The sequence below is a fragment of the Aquila chrysaetos genome, chromosome 20 (assembly GCF_900496995.4).
Source record: "Aquila chrysaetos chrysaetos chromosome 20, bAquChr1.4, whole genome shotgun sequence".
NCBI classification, from domain to species: Eukaryota; Metazoa; Chordata; class Aves; order Accipitriformes; family Accipitridae; genus Aquila; species Aquila chrysaetos.
Genome location: NC_044023.1, coordinates 6974309 through 6993220, shown reverse-complemented (window position 1 = coordinate 6993220; position 18912 = coordinate 6974309). Strand labels below are relative to the sequence as shown.

At 41.8% G+C, this 18912-nt stretch overlaps 1 protein-coding gene across 2 annotated transcripts in view; it reads right to left on the bottom strand.

The window, feature by feature from the left end:
* Window positions 1–3042: 3042 nt before the first annotated feature.
* Window positions 3043–18912, bottom strand: part of LOC115353834 (musculoskeletal embryonic nuclear protein 1) — a 45959-nt gene continuing 30089 nt past the window's right edge. Inside the window, exons 5-11 of one of the 2 annotated variants that reach the window (XM_030043839.2) lie at window positions 18087–18199; window positions 17080–17157; window positions 16056–16205; window positions 15046–15152; window positions 5240–5259; window positions 4150–4266; window positions 3043–3386 (exon numbers count right to left, since the gene is read on the bottom strand). In XM_030043839.2, the coding sequence (XP_029899699.1) occupies window positions 3280–3386; window positions 4150–4266; window positions 5240–5259; window positions 15046–15152; window positions 16056–16205; window positions 17080–17157; window positions 18087–18199 (692 nt within the window). In that variant the 3' untranslated portion in view covers window positions 3043–3279. Of the gene's footprint in view, window positions 3387–4149; window positions 4271–5239; window positions 5260–7160; window positions 7377–15045; window positions 15153–16055; window positions 16206–17079; window positions 17158–18086; window positions 18200–18912 lie in introns of those variants that run through there. The other variant, XM_030043837.2, reaches the window with a different exon arrangement.

Sequence of the window (18912 nt, the reverse complement as noted above, 5' to 3'; positions counted from 1 at the left end):
TATGACCGTACGTATACAGGGATGGTAACGTGCAACCAGCCGGCACTGCGGAGAGGTGGGACGTGGGAAGACCCCCTCTCCCCTCCGCCCTGCGCGAGTAAAGGCTGAATCCTGCCCTCACCACCGTGATTTCCCTGTCCGTCTGCTTTGTGCTGGCAGCTCCAGGATGGCAGACAGCCCTTTCTCAACTAAACCCGCAGTCTGTCCACACAGCAACACTTTTTCGTATTGCTTTTTGACAGCATTTTTCCCCTTATTAACTCCATGGTAGGTGATGCCATTAATTGTCCTAAACTAACACAAAGATCCTATGGAAATACATGCATCGCTGTTTGCTTCATTGCTATTTTACAGACAAAGTGTCCAGGTGGAGAACATGCTTCCAGTAGACCCGGCTTTGCGAGGAGATGCTAAGGCAGGGCTCAGTAATTTATTGCTTCAACAGACATTTACAAATTCACCATAAAGAGTCTGTTGAGCACAGCCTGGTGTTACAAAGCTTGTGCTTTAAGTAACTTATTTTTAAAAATAATAAACTTCGCTTCTTCCAGGTAGACTGTTCATACTACTTGCAAATATTGTATTGTTTACAGCAGGACATGTAAATACGTATATTTTAACAGAGAAAAATTAAACCCGCTATACATTTGATTAACTTCTACAACTCATGTAATGCATTAATCCCTTAAAATACACAGGATTATACACTTAGTGGCCTAAGATCCCCAAGAGCGAAAGCTGTAGCTTTAATTAAGTGGATCTGTCACAGGTTTTCTAATACCCACACGTAAAACCACACAGATTTAGGCTGCATGGTTGGCTCCGTCCCGTCCCTGGGTGCACGGGGCCAGCCAGCGCCCGGGGAAGCTGCGAAATCCCTCTCGCATCCCTTCGTGGCTTCCTGAAGCAGCGGCAGGAAAAAGTCACGCTCAGCCTTGTCCTCAGGCTCGAGCACCTCGTCCCGTTTCTGTGCAAACCGCCGCCGACGGCCCGTGCCCACTTCTTACTCTGGGGAATGAACATAAATGGAGGAAGGATCTAAATCCACCATCACAACAGGAGATAACTTTTGAGTGCAAAATGACCTAAAATCCCAAACCCGGGGGCTTTGTTCAGATGCTTCTCTGTTACTATTTCTCATTATAAAAATGAGGAATAAAAGGAAAAAACCACATTTTTGCACGATTGGACTTACTAGGTTTGCAAGAATGAAGAAAAAGATGAAAAAATTTCTCCAGGCAGCTTTATATTTGTTCCTCTCACCTAGAATTATCTTCTGTCCTGCAGCAGCAGCCAGTAACTTTTCCAGCACAGCAGCAAGGCTGGGGACAGGCAGGATTCCTGCAGTTCATACAGGAGAGCACAGACCTTGCCGTCACAAACGGGGAGCAACTTTGTCCCAGGGATACACTTCTACCTCCAATGCATATTTTTCAGACGAGGTCCCTCTTAAAAGACGAAAAAGGAAAGATCCCTGGTCCTGAGCACTTCCTGTCACACTGGGAAGCATCACAAATAATTGAACCTGAGGACATCCTGGAAATAAAGCTGTTTGTTAGAAAAATCCCAGGTTTCTGGGAGACAACTTACTTTGCTTCCATGCTGCATCCGCGCTGCAGGTCTGTGGGACACAGAGGTTTCTGTGCTTTGCTAAATTGGCAGCAACATTCCCGAAGCTGGGTCTGATACACAGTACCGCTCCCCACCCCCCGATACCCAGCCTAGCATATTTGCAATATTCAGTCACTTGTATCATACAAAAAAGCGATAGCAACATTTTAGCCCACTTGTCCCTCTCCATCATTTCTCTAATTATTAAACAACCTCCTGCCAATTTCTCATCACGGGTTAATTAAGGAGGGTTTGTTAAATCTGATGCAGGGACAGCTGCAGTGTTCTCAGGGTGGGAACTTTTTTTTCCATCCTGTTTTGTTTTGGTTTGATCTTCAAAGCTCTAGAAGGGGTCTTTCTCAGAGGAAAAGGCTGTGCTGGGTTACTTGTGAGGAGCCCAGGCCCCGTGGAGAAATAGTGTCCAGCAAAGCGAGGAGGCAGGGTCTTGGCTGTAATAACAATCAGTGAAAAAAATGGGGCAGGGCAACACACCAGCGATACCCTTAATTTTTTAAGGAAACCTCCCCCTTAAACCCAAAGGATTTGCTGCTGCCTTATGCACAACCCGCTCCGCAGCCTCTCTGGGAGCTTCGTGGATGTCAGCACGTTTTATCCGTCAAGTGTTTGGGACACAAAAGGCAAAGATGATATTCTTCATGGTGCACAGAGACCTTCGATAGCACTTTTACCTCTTCATCAGGTCTCGCCTGTGCAAAATTAAAGTAATTCTCTAAATAAAGGTGGCACCTATCTTACTGTCCCCAGATGTGCTGCCAGGGACTTGGGGTGTGAGAGAAGCGTGGCAGCTGCCAGAAAAGCAGAGGATCATCCGTTTTTGAGCACAAAGATCCAGCTGAGGGGAAATACTCCAATTTATAGACTCGGGGAGGGGGGGGGGAAACCGGTTTGGCGTTTAATGCAGCAAATCAAGATGTGAACAGAGTTCGAAAAACCCAGCTTCCACCCAGCGTGGGTTTGCTGTTGCACAGAGACACCCAGGGGTCGGCCGGCTCTTCAGTTGATCCAACAGAACCTCGAGGACGCGAGGGAAGAAAAGCCACGGGCGAAGGGGCCGGCAGCCCTCCCTCGGCCGCGGGGCACGCCGCCAGCCCGCCGCCTCGCCGCTCAGCAGAGACACGGGTGGGCAAACCGTGGCACGGCCGCCCTGAGGGGCCTCGCCGGGGCACCGCTGCGGTCGGCGCAGATTTGGGTGAATTCTCCAGGTTTCTGTGACGCCCCTCCGACCAGCTCCTCCTCCTCAGCTCCCTCTTGGCAAGGGCACAGCGTGAAGAAATCGCACTGGCGCTAAAGCTGTGTCCTGTGGACGTTTATTCTTTGCATTTGACAGACTCGATCATCGCTTGTAAGGCCAAAGCGTCCACAGAATTAATCTAAGCCTAAACTGAAATTAGCCACCACAGTGTGCCAAGCTGTGTCCAACAACCTTTTTTTATTAAACCATTCCAGCAAACACCGTTCAACACATAGAAAGAAAGCACATAATAAAAATTACCGTGGAAGTTGTACCCTTTGATGTGAGTCTATTCACTACTTAATGACTTACAGTAGAAATTAGCTACTTAGGTCTACAGTGACTTCAGCGTAAGGGGCAGAAATGTGGGAAAACGTTACGACAATCATCTGGGTGAGACGCATCCAGCTCTGCCGTCAGCCAAAGACGCTCTTGGCCGGCTCTTGTTTCGGTTTCTCGAAGACTGTTTCACCCCCTGTCCGATCCCGGCTGAATATGGAGGGTGCCACAGAGCCCATTTGTTCTTGGAAAAGAAAACCAGGAGAGGCAATCAGTGAAGGAGAACACTAAATTCAGAGAGTAAAACTAGTGCTGCTGAAATACATATATATGCATTTGATAAGTATTTCAGGCGTCCATCAACTTCCCAAACCTTAAAGAACAGTGCTCCCGCCCCAAGCACAGGGCAGCGGACAGCACCTGGAGGTGGTTGCTACCAGCGACTGGCCCCAAATCCTTGCAGGTGCTTTAGAAACTTGGAAACTACTGAGGTCCGGGCTATTACACTGAAAAGGGGTTAAAATGCAACAGTTTTCCTTATACTCTCCCACAGGTGGTGGAAAAGCCACACAAAACTAGAGCACCAGGGGCGCTCAGCGCAAGCAGCCACCCTTCTCTCCCTCCTTCTGCCCTTTATCCCCCCCAATTTCTGCTTCACCTCAAACACATCAAATCGATCCAATTGAGAGCCTAGAAATCCTCTAGTCTATGACCAAGCCTCCAACCTTCAACTTGGGCAGTCCCCGACGTTGACTGTGCTCCCAGGGCTTGGTTCGGACCCTGGTTCCGAAGGCGAAGTCGGGGCTCTCCCTCCCGCTTCGTCCCGACCGGGCGAGCGACCCCCCCAAGCCGCGGTGACGGATGCGAGCCCCAGCACTGCCAGGCCAGGGTGGGTGACACACGGCCGGCTGCTGCTTCAGAGGCGCACCCGTTCACTTGAAAAGAGCAATGAAGTTGACGTTTTTATTTTGGAAGACTGCTTAATTGTTTCTGTCGAGGAGACTTACCGCACTGCTTCATCACTTGGTAGGTTTTGGATTTAATTTCCTGGTTTTTGGAAAGCTTTCCTCTGGCTCCTTTGAGGTCTTCTTCCTTCACTGGAGGCCGCTTCTTTTTCACAGGGGCTGGCTAAGAAACAGAAGTATTGCCCACACATCAGTATTTCGCATTTAGAAGCATAGGGAACAAAGCTGCCTTAACCCAAAGGCTACAACATACAGAGTTGCTAATACAATATTCCACCTATTTCAATTCTGAGACTGTATACTCAGCTACTCCAGATCTTTGCACAACCATGATCTCACCGCCGTTCCCAAAATCTGTTGCCACTATTACTGGTCTGTTCTGAAATGGTCTTCTGATTGTACAGCCTTCAAAAGAGACAATGGATTGCTTAATTTTTATTTTTTTTAATAATTTATTTCTAAATTTTCTCTGTCCAGCCCTGCCTGGTCATTCTGCAAGTACAGATTGGTAATTGAAAGATCTGTCCAACATTTGGGAAGGAAAAAAACTTCATTACTAAGTTGTCCTTGTGCCTCAGTCTAGTCACTACGTCTTCAGGAAATTGGTCAGAGAGATTCTGAAGTCTGGCATGATTTAGTTGGAATAAACTTAACACTTGACCCACAGTTATTGATCTTAAATTTAGGGAACAAAAGTATCTGAGCGCTGAATAGGGTTGTCTACAAGCATGTACTGAACACATCTGAAACACTGGACTTGGAACCCAAAGAAGGAGAAGAAAATCTAATATAAAAACAGATGCATCATCAGGTGGTGCACTGCAATGTCCAAGTACTAATCTGTTTACAGTTTATCTTGCTAGAAGAAAATCGGGATAACATTTGCTCCTATCAGCCTATCCCTACCTTTAAATTAGCACTTCAAAGTCAGACACAACATCCAGCAGCAGCAGTCGGCACCACTAACGTTCCCTCTTCAGTTTCCTATTTCAAGGACAGATCGCCAAGGTCCTGCCAGGCAGACCTCGCGGTGGGATGCAGGGGCACGGAGATACGATTAAAAAGAACAAAAGACCCCCACACTCCAACTCTAACAGATTTGCACACTTAACCATTGAGAAAGTTCTCTGACCATCACTACCTCCTTCGGGCCTCTGATATTTGGGTTCTGGCAGCGGTGGAGCCCACTGACACGTTTCTAGGCACTGCCTGTAAAGCTAAAAACAGTTGTGGAGGGAAACAAATCCCTGAAGGCCTGCGAAGGGCCGGGGCAGCGAGTCCCGCGGAGCTTGCGGAGACGGCGCGTGCGTGCCTGGCGCCGGGCAGGGTGGGCCGGCGGCGCCGGAGCCTTCGGTATGTTTTCTGCCGGCTGTAAATTCCCGGGAACGCTCAGAATAGCTCGCTGTCAATCCCATTTGCATGTGTTGTGGGAAACAAAACATTCACAAGACCTCTGGGGAAAAAGACGCTACAAGTAGCCAAAGCAAGCAAGGGGAAAGGGCGGTAGCAAACCCTTCAAAATTCGCAACAGCTTTTGGTCGGTTAGCTGGTTAACCAAACGTCCCTACAGACGGGGTTTCATTTGTCTGTCTGTAATGAAAATTGGCACCTGATGGGAACGGTGCCCCATGCCCATGGCGTGGTCCACAGGCCCCCAGTATAGACCCACGCTGGCTCCAACACAGAAAGGGAAAAAAACCCCTTGTTTTGTACAACAGGAATACAAAACCTGCTCAGGTCCTTCACCCATCGTTGACACAAGACAATAACCGCGAGGCTTCTTTCCGCGGGGACAAGGGACTTCTTGGGGACAGGGTAAGGAAAGGAGGCACTTGAGATGCACTGAGACACAGCCAGGCTCAGCAGAACTCTTGGATTTCATCCAGTTATTTTAAAATAAAACCTCTCATGCTTTGATTACAGGTGGATTTTCCAGCAGGACAGCTGCTGTGGATTAGTCAGCCCCCAGTTAAAAAGCAAAAAAGCTGCACAGATCAGTTACTGTCAGCCACAGAGGTGAGCCCTGGACCTGCCAGCACCAGCAGCCGCCAGTGTCGCAGCCACACGACTGCTAATTGCTCCCAGTACAAGCGCATTTGTAAGCAGGGTTTGCCAGGAGCCATTCCCAGCTGGCACAGCAGCACAGCCTGCCCTTTATCTCCTCCTGTCACAAGTCAAAAAGTGTTGGTTTACAAGACATACGACTGTTTTTTTAAGTCTCTTTTTCTTTGGAGTAAAGAAAATAAGCCGAACCGAGTTACTCTATGCGGTCGAAGGATTGTGCTCTTCTACCCTTCCCATGTTCTTACTCTCCATCCCACCCACCATGTAAAACTCTCACGCTGGGGAGAACTCTGCCAGGCATGCGTAGCTTGTGTTGAAAACCTAACACTTATGTGAAAAACTCAAAATTTCTGAGCTAATTTTAAGATCACTTTGAAACACGGATTATTGGGGAACACAGTAAAGACAAACTATTAGTTACAAAATGAACGTAACAGCGTGTAATACAAAATTTCAGTCTCAAATATTGTATCCTAACAGTTATAATTTTCAGTCACGCTCTCTCTTTTCCCGCATGTCAATACATTAAGCTTTACGCAACAGCATACTTCAGTATAGCCACGTCCTTTCAAAACTACTGCCAAAATTTCAAATCGTTGTCTGAGAGAGCGTGTTGCAAAAGCAGAAATCACTCCTTCTGTAAAACACCCCAAACCAGAGCAGTGGAAATGTTTTTTCCCTTCCCACATAAATAAAAATATTTATGGTAAAACAGAAAATTTTAAAACTGAATTAATTAACCATGTAGAGGGCAGCTGCTTTCCTTCTTCTTAAAATAATCCCTCCTAACAACTTACTTGCTAAAATATATAAACAGTGTTTAAATACTTCAACATAACCGAACAAGTCATATAGAGCAGAAAAGCCAAATTCACCGGTTAACGAGAGTAACTTGCTAATAAGTTATTCCAAGCAAACCCTCTGAAACAGTAATACATTTATTAGGCACCCTGCTCTAACAAGAGCCGGTCTCACCGATCTCCCTGTACCTGTGACATAACTGCGGTGCTCACTCGACCGTAATCCCTTCCGAGGTCGTTTCCCGGCTTTGATTAAATCCAGCCTGTGCACTCTGCGAACGTCTGGTTTTTTCCTCGACTTATATAGAGCATCTAACATGAAGTCATTAGCTGGGTCATCTTCCCAAACCAGAACCCGGGATGATTCAGGTTGACAGAGGCCGTTGCTGTTGACAGGTTTATTCTTAGCGATGACCAGGGTTTGCAGTATTTACTGCGCCCTGTGCCCGGGGACGGACGAGAGCAGACAGCTGTGGCAGCGGGACCACGGGGAAGCCCGATCCGCTACAAAACGACTTCCAGGGAAGTCCACTGGGGCTCTATTTATAACTTTAAAAGGCAAAACTTTGTTACGGACGCAAAATTGACTCTGAATCCTCTTGCGGGGGGTGGGGAGAGAGCGTTTGTGTTTCTTTCCCAGCATAACAAAGCACAAATTCACTAAACCTAACATCCAAAGCATAACATGGGACCCTAAATCGCTTTTGCACAGGGATCTCTAACAGAAGAGTATTTTGTCCATTTTGGAGAGTAAATAAAATAGGATATAGTTTTACCCTTAACAGTTCTATTGCTGAGCTTGCTCTGATGCCAGCTCTTACACAACCGAGAGAGTAAAATCACTTTCTACTTACAGCGGTATTAGTAAGTTTAATCATTTCACCTGTCATCTGTATGGGTATAGCTTACTCAGACATGAATAAATTCAGTGTGCCCCACTGTACATGCTGACAGTAGTAAAACCTTTCCCAGAACTTTTAACATTTTTTCCCTAAACCATTTTTTAATTAAATAGAAAAAAATAAACTCTAAGCATGAATTCTATTTTTTAAATTACCAGGAAAGGGTTGGGTGGGGGACGGTTGGGTATGGGGTTCCCTTTTTTTTTTTAATGTATTTTTTACATTAATTCTTTGTGTCATGCAAAAAAATCAGCTTCTGTGACTACACTCAACACCTACAAAGAACCAAGACTCCAGCCAGCCATGTTAATACGAGAAAGGCAGACATGGCAGACCTTCAAACATCTTTTACTAGGAAGATCGAGCGTTGTAGTGGTAGAAATCTGCCCTGGCCTCTTTTCGAGCTCTGCCTGTGTTTTGTTTAGGCTACAGCGAGAAGCACAGGATGTAAAATAAAATTGGTATTTTTCATTATGAAAACATTACATCAGTACCACAGCACTAGCGCCATACGGTCAGGGCGATGGGGTTTGTCGGCTGGGAACTATCCCCCAGGCCTCCGGGTGCCTGGTTTTGCCTTTAAGCTGAACTCTTTCCAGGCCTGAGAAGATGCTTTCCTTTATGTGACTATTGGGAGAATTATTTGTAGGTTAAGAAGCAGTCTGGATGTTATGTCCTTCTGAATTTCTATTTTAAAGCCATGGCTTAGTAAACTAGAGGAAATGTTTCTGCAGAACAGCAGTACCTTTCAGTAGGCTAACAAAGGAGAAGAAAAAAACCCCATCAAGAAAAACAGCAGATTTTTTTCCATCGTACAAAGTAACACCTCTCCTTCTCTGCTAAGATGTTTCTATACAGTCCCATAAGCATCACTATTCTGACTCTGTTACAACAAGAAAATAACATTCTGCATGCTTAAAGCAAATATTTAGAATTCAAGACACTGTTTTTTCCCTTCAGCTTTCAAAATTGCTTCATTTAATTGGTACTACATATTCTTCACTCAAAAGCAACAGAGTTATGCTTTCATGGCAATTTAATTCATACAAACAAAATCATTATACAAACAAAATTAAAGCACCTTCAGCTGGCATGCCATTTGAGGATAGGAGATGAGGCACCCACAGAGGTAGGCAGCATATCCCGAAGTTTCTAAGACATCCCCCGTAGCCTGGACAATTCTGTTCTCTTTGATTATACATTTCCTAAACCAGTGCTGAACAACACACACAACCATTTCCTCTCACAGATTGTGGGCTAATTTTTCCTCCCAAAAAACCAGCCTAAATCTACAGTTGCTTACATTTCAGAGTAGAAATCCTGTTCACCTGGTTGAGGTCCTGAGATCTGTTAAATGGAACACAAATGACAATGAAACAAGATAGCCATTATTAAATAAATGAGCCTATTAAAAATGCAAGTTAACCCTCTTTCATCTTCCACCGCAACATGAAGTGTGAAAAACTCCTTTGCTGAGGAACAGTTGCAGCTAAAATATGGCTACGACCACGGAGAATTTGGTAAATGTACACGTATGGCCACTGCGATCTCCAGGAGACACAGATCTTACAGAAGATTTGACTTCTCCAGGAAACTGCTAACATCCCTCAGCGGACTGACAGGCTCGATAGGTTGACAATGATACTCTGAATTCCTTTAAGGATGCAGTGGGTATGGGGCTGCTTGTGTGTAGTAGGTGAGAAGTAATGAAAGTAATTGGCAAACATTATAGAGGAGTTACAGAGGTAGTAGTGGGTCAATACTGTGCAGGTCCAGCCCAGCAGAACACGCTAAACTGCTCCCACCAAGATAGGAAGAGGTGATAGCAACAGCAGCTCACTAAGAACAGGATTTCTGCTCTATTCTGGCATAAAGATATCAACCGCTTGCCATTTGCAGCCTTAAAAAGAAAAAAAAAAAAAAAAGAAAGAAATTATCACCTGCACATGGTCACGTTACACCTTCACAGTGAGCCAGCTCTCATCCTACATGGTCCTCCTCATTCCTCCAGCACTCTGGAAAATTGATGGTAGATACCTTGCCACACCTCCAGGGAACCTGGAGAGTAAGATGGCATCTTTCTGCCCAACAAAACAGAAAAAAACCAAGCTAGGCTACACTCATTTTCTTGGGTGTAATAGGGGAACTCCAAGTGCTTGCTGCAGACACTTTGGTAACCAAAGCAGCTGCTTCCCTGGAGCTTAAGAGAGAACTCTGCACTACATAGACAGCATGTGGGAGTGATGTCTTCGCCAGACAGAAAAGAATCAGCACTGCTTCCCTCCTCCCCTTTTGCATGGTTTTGGGAAGCAGCAGAGACTAAAGTAAGCAAGGAAGACATTGGTCATCTCCAGCACGTTGCCCTCTGGAGATACGGGACAGAGAGGCTACTCGGTCCTACAACTAGACATCCCCATGCGGCCCTTTTCTGTCCCCGAGAAGGTACTACATCTGTTCCGTGATACAAGGCACTGCACAAGCAAACTTCTCAACAGGACCCTCAGACATCTTCCCTCAGCTTGCATTTCTACTACCTGCTGCAAACAAATCAGAAGGGGAACGGAAGATAAAACAGGTTAAGTTATTGAATTGGGCCATGCCTCTGCCAAGGGACAGAATATTGGAGGTAAATTCAGAAATTTCTAAGGTTACACATTCTTGTTGCCAACAACCAAAAGTTCTGGCTTTGCCTGAAAAGCCAAAAGCGGGCCGTGATAATCAGCTGTGTGCTTAAAGCATTTTAACATCATCCTACACTCCAGAAGGCCTCAGGTCAGTGTTCTGCAATCTCAGGAGTTCTCAGGTTGCGCATCGAAGGTTTTATTTTCCCATATGAAAATACAGACAGTTATTCTCCATGTGTGCACAAGCAGAGGGCGAAAACCCTCCTCAGGGAACAGATCCGAGAAGAGCTTGCAAGGATTCTTACACTCGTAAACAAAATTTGCTACTTAAGAATAGCGGTCCCTCCAACTGAATTGGGACTTGCTGTCAAGGTAAATGAATACATTGAAATTAATACCCAACATGAGACTGCAAAAAATTAGATGTGCAGTTCTGAAGTTAAACTCCAGTAGCAAAACCTGCTTCCCAACACAGCATATTATAAACACTGAAACATGCGCACTTTTAAACAGAAAAGTATAAAACAAGTGTACAAATCTGTAATAAGTCAAACTTTATTGTAAACCATTATACAATGTAATTACATCAGATACCCTTAGAAGTTTAAGGTAACACCACTGATTAAACAATACGGTCCAAACAGAGGGCAGCAGAATACAGCTGTTGGTTTTGCTCACATAGGCTATACTCTGAATTTACTTACAAACAAACCCAACATTCAGTTTGAGACGGATACCCACGCAAGACAAAAACACCTACAAAAGAGTCCCTTTTTTAAAGATACTGCAGTTTTACTTTGTAAAACCATAGTAGTCATTTTCAGTAATTGAACTGGAAACTTTACCTAAAAAAAGTTTGCACGCCTATGCTGTAGATCTACTCTGACTTGATGTGGCTGAATTTATTTGCTTTCATTACTGTTTTCTCCCGTAAAAAGCACAGCAAAGTTGCAAACATGGGTTAGTCAAGCACAGTGGCAGAAATTCCTTGTGATGCTCAGCTCTCAGCAGAGCGTGAGAGCCCACACCTCCCTCCCCAGGCACAGCTGGAATTGGAGCAGACACCTGGGAGGGGATCACTTTGCATTGCTCTAATTTGCAACTCAATTTCTGAGTTTTCCCTGAAGAAAAGCTATAGTACATTTTAGTTAGCAACATTAACATATAGCGTTTACCTACTTAAAGTAAGACAAGGGGACCTGAACATATTAAAGCCAGAACTTGAAAACCACGTATTAGACAACACCAGTGTTTTAAATTTATGCAGATGTGTCACAGGTCAGATAGCAGAAACAGTTAATACATTTAGGTTGACCATTCACGGTAAATTCGATCTCCACCAATACTTCTGTGTCTCTTCCGTAAGTTACAATCCCTTTCTCTTACTTTGGCATATACTACATAGCTTATTTTCATTAAACAGAATCACATTTTTTTAAGCACAGCCTGAATTAAACCTTTGCCATGAGTTGTCCTGAAGCACATTTACCAGGCATAAATTTAGAGTGCCAATTTGAGGATAATGCAAATGTCATCACATTGTAATATTATTACTGGATCAACTCTTTATGAAAAATTTAATATTTCAGACTGTACTGCCAATACATTTCAACAAACAGTAAGACATAGTGAAGCACTAGGCACATACCTCCTTCTCACACATACAAGCTCTTCAGACAAGAGCACTTGTCCTTCTTGTACCTATTGCAAGAATTCCGATTTTTATCTTACGAAGAGGAAAACTGCCAATTTTATATTTTCCATCTCTTTCACATGATAACAAAGAATGAACAGGAAAAAAACAAACCAGTTTTTGTTATTTGGTTAAGGTTGTGAAAAAAATTTTTATCTTAGTAGAGAAAGTTAGAGCTGTTTTCTCCCCTCTGAAGATACGGTCCTTCGTTACTACTGTGGTATTTAAAATCCTTCTGTCTCTTTGGCTCATAGTGCTTTACTACATCATCTTGCTAGGCATATCAAAACTTCAAACCAAGTGACATTTAAGCACTTAAGACAGGAAAAATTAGGCATTCATATACCTTTGCTATTGCTGTCTTCAAGAAACTGCTCCATAGTGCTTTATACTGTTTTGTACTTGGTCAATAAGTTTGAGGTCTGCTCAAAACAAACGTTTTACATGATTAAGGCCATAATCTTATACTGACACTTCACAGACTAAACATGAGACTAGAAATAATTTTAATAATTTAAGTAACTGGAGAAAAGGAGGGAAAAGGAAGATAAAATGAAAGCTCGTACAGTTAAATTTGTGTGCGCTGCTCAGTTATCTCTGATGGTTGATGAGGATAGTGATGGTTGTGCAGTGGTATGTAGCACATGGTGAATAGCTTTATTTCACTATCTGAAATAGAACAAATCCTATGCTAAAAAAATAAATGCTGACATTTGCGACAAGAGCCAGTCCTAGCTCTAAAATCCCTTTGGAAAAGTGAGCTGTATGAAACTATTCTGTTGATGAAGATGAATTCCTTGAAGTACTGTGCTTTTGGAGATACGCGCCCGCCCAGTGGTAAATAGTCAAGAGAAGATGCAAGTCACACAATCAATGAAAAAAAAACCAAAAAACCTAAAACAGAGGCAACACTGATTAGGGACATTTCCCCATCCCCCCACCCCCCATTTCAGAATAACTCAATTAAGCTTCCATTGTCATTAGTTTCTAGATTTAATCTAAAAGAAACACTAGTACTTAAACTTATTGCAGTTATTACATTTCAGTGCACAGTAACAGAGGTCAGTGGCTCAACTAAACTCGCAAACGTTAGGTTTGGTAAAATGTCCCTTCTAGCTGGCTGGACACGCTGAGGTGTACCTGAAGTCTTAGAACATTGTGTTCACCTCGGCAGCCAAGCAGTGAAAAGGAATGCTGGAGTAGTGAAATTAAGTACGGGAGCGCACAGTTCAGTATTTACTAAGGCCCAAGAACCCCATTTAAGTGGTCTGGATAATAAATCACATTAAGACCTAGTAAATCTATAAAAAATGTAAAAAATCTTAAAAAGTTCTGAGCAGTTTTCTGATGAAACTGTTTGGTTTAAGGCTTGGAACATTTCTGATGCCCAGATACTACAACAGATTTGCAATTAAGGTCTGTTGTCACCTCTTCGACACATCAACTTGTCCTGCACAAGGTTTAACTAAGCAAGGAAAGCTGTCAGAAACAATCATTTAGAAAATATGCAAAGCAAAAGGATGTCACTGAAAACATGTCTGCTAGGTTTCAGATTACCAAGTGTTGTCAATCATCAGCAGACAGACACTGAAAATCACAAAAATTCTGTAGTAACAACTGTATTAAACCTCTTGGGTTTTTGTGGGTTTTTTTTGTTGTGGTTTTGTTTTTTGTTTTTTTTTTTAAAATACTAAAGGATAACCAGACTTTATAGAAATTAAATAGGAGAAATCTTTTAAAGCACATTAAACAGAAGATTGCTTTTCCAACAAAAACCAAGGGACAGAATTATTTGCAGTATTGTAGCACAACTGCTCCAATCAGATCATGGTCCTGTATGGCAGGCCCTATACAAGGAAAAGTATAAGAAATGTTCTCTCTCTTTTGGGTAATTTGAGAGGTATGCACAAGAGACGTGCAGAAACAGAAATAATTAGAGTCATCCATAGATATTAATTTCACAAATAAGTAACCAATCACAACAGATTTTTGTTATACACTAAAGTGCACGTTTGTCAAATATGCAAACACCACCTCCTATTAAAAAAGGTATTTTCAAATGATGTGGTCAAAAGCATACTTAGGACTGCATTTTTAGTGATATTTGGTGACTTCAGCAGTGACAGAGAGCTTTTCCCTTTGCAATCCCTTTGTCTTAAACCAGGACACAAGGATAAATAAGATTTTCACTACAAATCTTTTGACCTGTTCTGCACAAAAGCGGGAACTGCACCCTTTTCTCTAACAAAGAGAATCTTTAAATACAACTGTATGAAAATATAACTTAAATATAAAATAGTCAAATAGATTTGAGGAGACTTGGAAAAAAATCTTTGTTCCACCTATTAGTTCCATAGGTACCCAGTAGCAAGTAAACATTTGTACTTAAAAAAATAACGTTAAGTTACAGCTTGTAACCATAAACTATTCTGCTCTAGGAATTATGCTGCAAAAGCCAGTTTTAGTAATAAAACACACTCCTTTAACTTAGTTGATTCTGATGCCTTTTTGAGAACATCTTAAACCATATCATCAGTAACCATAAGTGAGAGATTGCTGTATCTGTTTTCTATGATCTTCTCTGAAATGTCAGATACAAATCCCCTCAGCAACTAGTCCTTAACAACGCTGTGTTTTTCCACACATGATGAGAAGACATTCTTGCATAATTGGTCAGTGTGTCTGTAGTGCAACTGAACTGGAAGTCTTCCAACCGTTTGCATTCTGTTGGTAGACCTTGCTTATAAGTCAGTTTGTATGAAAAGGGAGATGCAATTGCAACATTAAAACCCACTGACTGAAGTTTTTGCCATGAAACCTGCAAATACACAGGTCAGGGAATGCGTCATACAGGCAGACCAAAACGATGCTTCTTTTTCTTAATGGGCTTTAAGTTGGTCAGTCTACGCAGGTCCTCTTCAGCATCTGATTCCTCCATCTCATCATCTGCTGAAATAAGGATCTAAAAACAAATTACAGCTTCTGAGTAACATGGATCAAAGTCACACTCTTTCTTCACTACTTTTAACCTTTTACTTTTTTTTTTTTTAATGATTGCAAAGCACCTCATTATTTGCTCAAGAAAGAGCTTACAGAACACAATTTGGAATTACTGCCAGTACTATCAAACATCACACATCCTATCTGGAACTTCCAGTAAATTTCAAAGAAGGATGCATGAATATTAATCTCTACTACAATCACTGACTCTAAAAACCAAAGAAGTAATTCCAGCACCTCCAGAACAGTGGGGGAAGCTTGCTGTTAAAATGAGAGAGAATATATAAACTCTCTATCCACACTGGTAATATGGAAGTCATTTTATTAAAGAAAACCCCATACAAATAGTACTGTCTAGAGTGCAGAAAAGTTACATTAACCAACTAAAGCTAAAACAACTTGCCTTCAAAGAACCACCCATCCTTCAGCTGAACTGAAAACTGCCCACTTAATATAATTTAGAATAAAATTATGCTAAGGCAAGGATATAAATACTTTTCCAAAATCAGGCCAGTTGCCTCCACCAGCTTCCTCTTACTTTAAGCTATTAACCTCTCTTTGAATTAGAATTGTCTAATTAGTTTTGTATTCCGTGTGGTTTTTTTAGAAGCATTTGTAACACAGTTCACCTGTGATATTTAAATATATTATGTCTTCCTGCCCATCTGGAAAGAAATTAACTACCGTGAGTAGTGCAACAATGCCATTTTTCTTAACTGGTTTTCAACTGCAAATGCTAGGAACTATTATTAGAGGTACATGCAAAGAAAATCAAAACTAAGTTGACAGTGTTACAATGAAATCAATGGCATGAGGGATGAACTGGATTGATATTGCATTAATTGCAATAATTAACTCTACATACTTCTGACTCTGACTCTTCATGTGATGCCGCTCTCCTGTATCGGACTTTACTTCCATTTCTTGAATCTTGTCCTGCTTCCTTTTCTTCAAGTTTAGCTTTTGTCTTCCCTTTCTTCATAAGAAAATTATCTACTACCCAGAACATTAATGCCTGTTAAAGAGAAGGGGGAAGTGACAGTTGAGTTTTCCTCAGAGTAGCAGATGTTCATTTAGTCAGTATTTGGACAGAATTAGGAAAACTTGACAATTCTGAACTGGCCAAACAGGTAAAGTCTTGTACAGGCATAGAGTCACATGGCTTCTTACACATTGCATGAATGCTCTAGAACATAGCTACTTTATTCCTTTGTAGAAGAGAAGAAAATAAGAAAAGTAGCTGCTGTTCAGAGGGATCACATATTAACTCTTCATGTAGAAATGTGAACAATTTAGGCAGATAGTGTAACAAACTTTTGGTTCTCAAAGGATAAAATCCATGTTTGAACAAATTAATGAAATAAAAAAAAAATCACCAGCAGTTATTAAACGCAAGGACACCCACCACCTGTGGCTCTAGTCCCTAAATCCCAGACTGCTGGAAGCATATACTTTGGGAAGGATGATTGCGCACTTGACCTTTTCCTCTACTCCATCATAGGCCAGACACTATTAGCTATGGTCAGACACAGGATGCTTCACAGTACAGCTATCCTTAGACCAACTGTTTCCTAAAGCAAATTTCATTGTAATTTTATAATCTCTAGGTCACTATTTCAGTATTACATTCAATCTACTGAAGTCATCAGTCCAAAGAGGTCTATGATGCATTTCTACACCTCTCCCAAGCCCGGTTACTTAGCTCAATAAGGAGCTTTGTAAAATCTACATATCCAGACATTTTATCCATTCTTTAACACCCTTTCTCTTTAAAAATTAACTTCAGCACCAAGGTACACTGTGCTTTAAGGACTAACATTAATTAATTAAACATATGGCAGAGAGATATCCAAGTAAACATCTCACAGAAGCGTGCAAGTTGTACTAACATTAACAAAGAAGGGAACTATCAGCATGACGATAGCCAGCTCCAACTGGGGGTTCTCTATAGGATTCAATAAAGCTACCTGTGAAAAGAAAAGGATTAAGTTCAGACCATGGCAGCGTGTGCATATAACTGGATTAGTATGTGCAATTGTTCACATACTAGCTAATGCTACAGAAATAATTCATATGAACCAAAAAACGACAGCTTTGTAGAAAAGGGAAGTACTTAGGACAGCTTATAAATTACCACAGATAAATAAGTGGGGCTGGCAAGAAACTTATCTCTGTCGTTTTTGTTTACAGAAGTCTAAAGAGCTGTGTTAGAGTCATCTTGAACATTTTAGAGCTGCATGCTCCCCAGGAACATGTTTTAAGTTCCATCTTTAGGAAATTTAAAGAGAGCAGAGTTTTACAAAATATACAGTAAGGAGAAGACGGTTCCCAAAGTAGTCCATAGCATACAATAGGGACTAACTGGTTTTAATGGGCTGTAACACCATGCACCATCACTTTGAATACTACATTGCGCAGATTCTATCAAAATAAATATTTATCCAGTCATCAGCAATGGCTTCACTAATCCATTGCAAATTTCTAAAATTCTAAGTTTAGATCTGTCAACAAGGTCAGGGAAAGAAAATTCTTTAAAATACTACAAGAAGCAATACAAAATAGCTGTAAGTAAGGGTTAAAGAATTAAGAAAAGGAAGAACCACTTAGTAGCTTCAAGAGCACTCAGACAAGGAGATAGAATGAAGTCTTATATATTGCAGTATATAAAAAAACCCTCCAAAACATGATAAGATAATCCTGGCAATGGATGCCAGAAAGCCTAATTAGCAGTATCCTAATCAAACTAAAAGAACATACCACTACCACAGAGCTAAATGGCATTGACTGTAGACAGTTATGATGCTTGAGCCAAACCAATGAACACTATTAGAAGTTTATTGCTTTACAGCTTCCACCTGAAATTTATTTGTGTGTAAAATGCTGCAAAAATACAAACCTCTTTCCACTGAGGTATAAGAAGCACTATAATGATGATGGTTTTCTCAAATGTCATAATCAATATGTACAGAGCACACTGGCCCACCCAAGCACTGCACTGCAGTGGATCACCTGCAAGAAAGAAGAAAGGTTCAATACATGCATAGGGTTGATTTTACTTCACAGTAAATGTTTTAGAAAAGCAGTATTAGAAGAGGCTGGGCAGCTATATCCTCTAAAGTGCCTTCTCCAGTTTCCTTAGTGCTGTTCCTTGCCCTCCTTCAGCCTCACCCCAGCTTTCAAAAAGTATCAGTTAGAAACTGAATATAACTGGACTTGATCCGATTCAGCAGTACCTGGTTATACACTGTTTTATATAATCTGATGAAAACAAGACAGATATAGTTGCATTACATTTGTTTCTCATCTAATTGTTATTTTTAACCCTCTATCATGAAGCATTAAGTTTCTTAAAAGGGAAAACTGAAGGGAAACATAGCTGTGGAAAAACACATTTCCCTTCAGTCTAAGTAGAAACGAGATGATTTCTGCCATTCTCCCTAGGCTACCTTAAACATATTTTTCCTCTCTACAAAGTTAGTTACCATCATTAATCAGTGATAATTGAAGCAACAGGTGCAAGAGCTGCTACGAAAAATTTAATTGAACAAAAAAATTAAGATCACATTTTAGTTTCAACCTGAAAGGGTTTGAAATTCTGCTGCACCCCACTGTGGCAGAGTGAATACATGACTGCATTAAGTTATCTGCCAGGACAGAATGAAGACCACAAATATCTGAACACAAAAACTTATGTAGACTATTATACTCCATGAAAGCAAGAA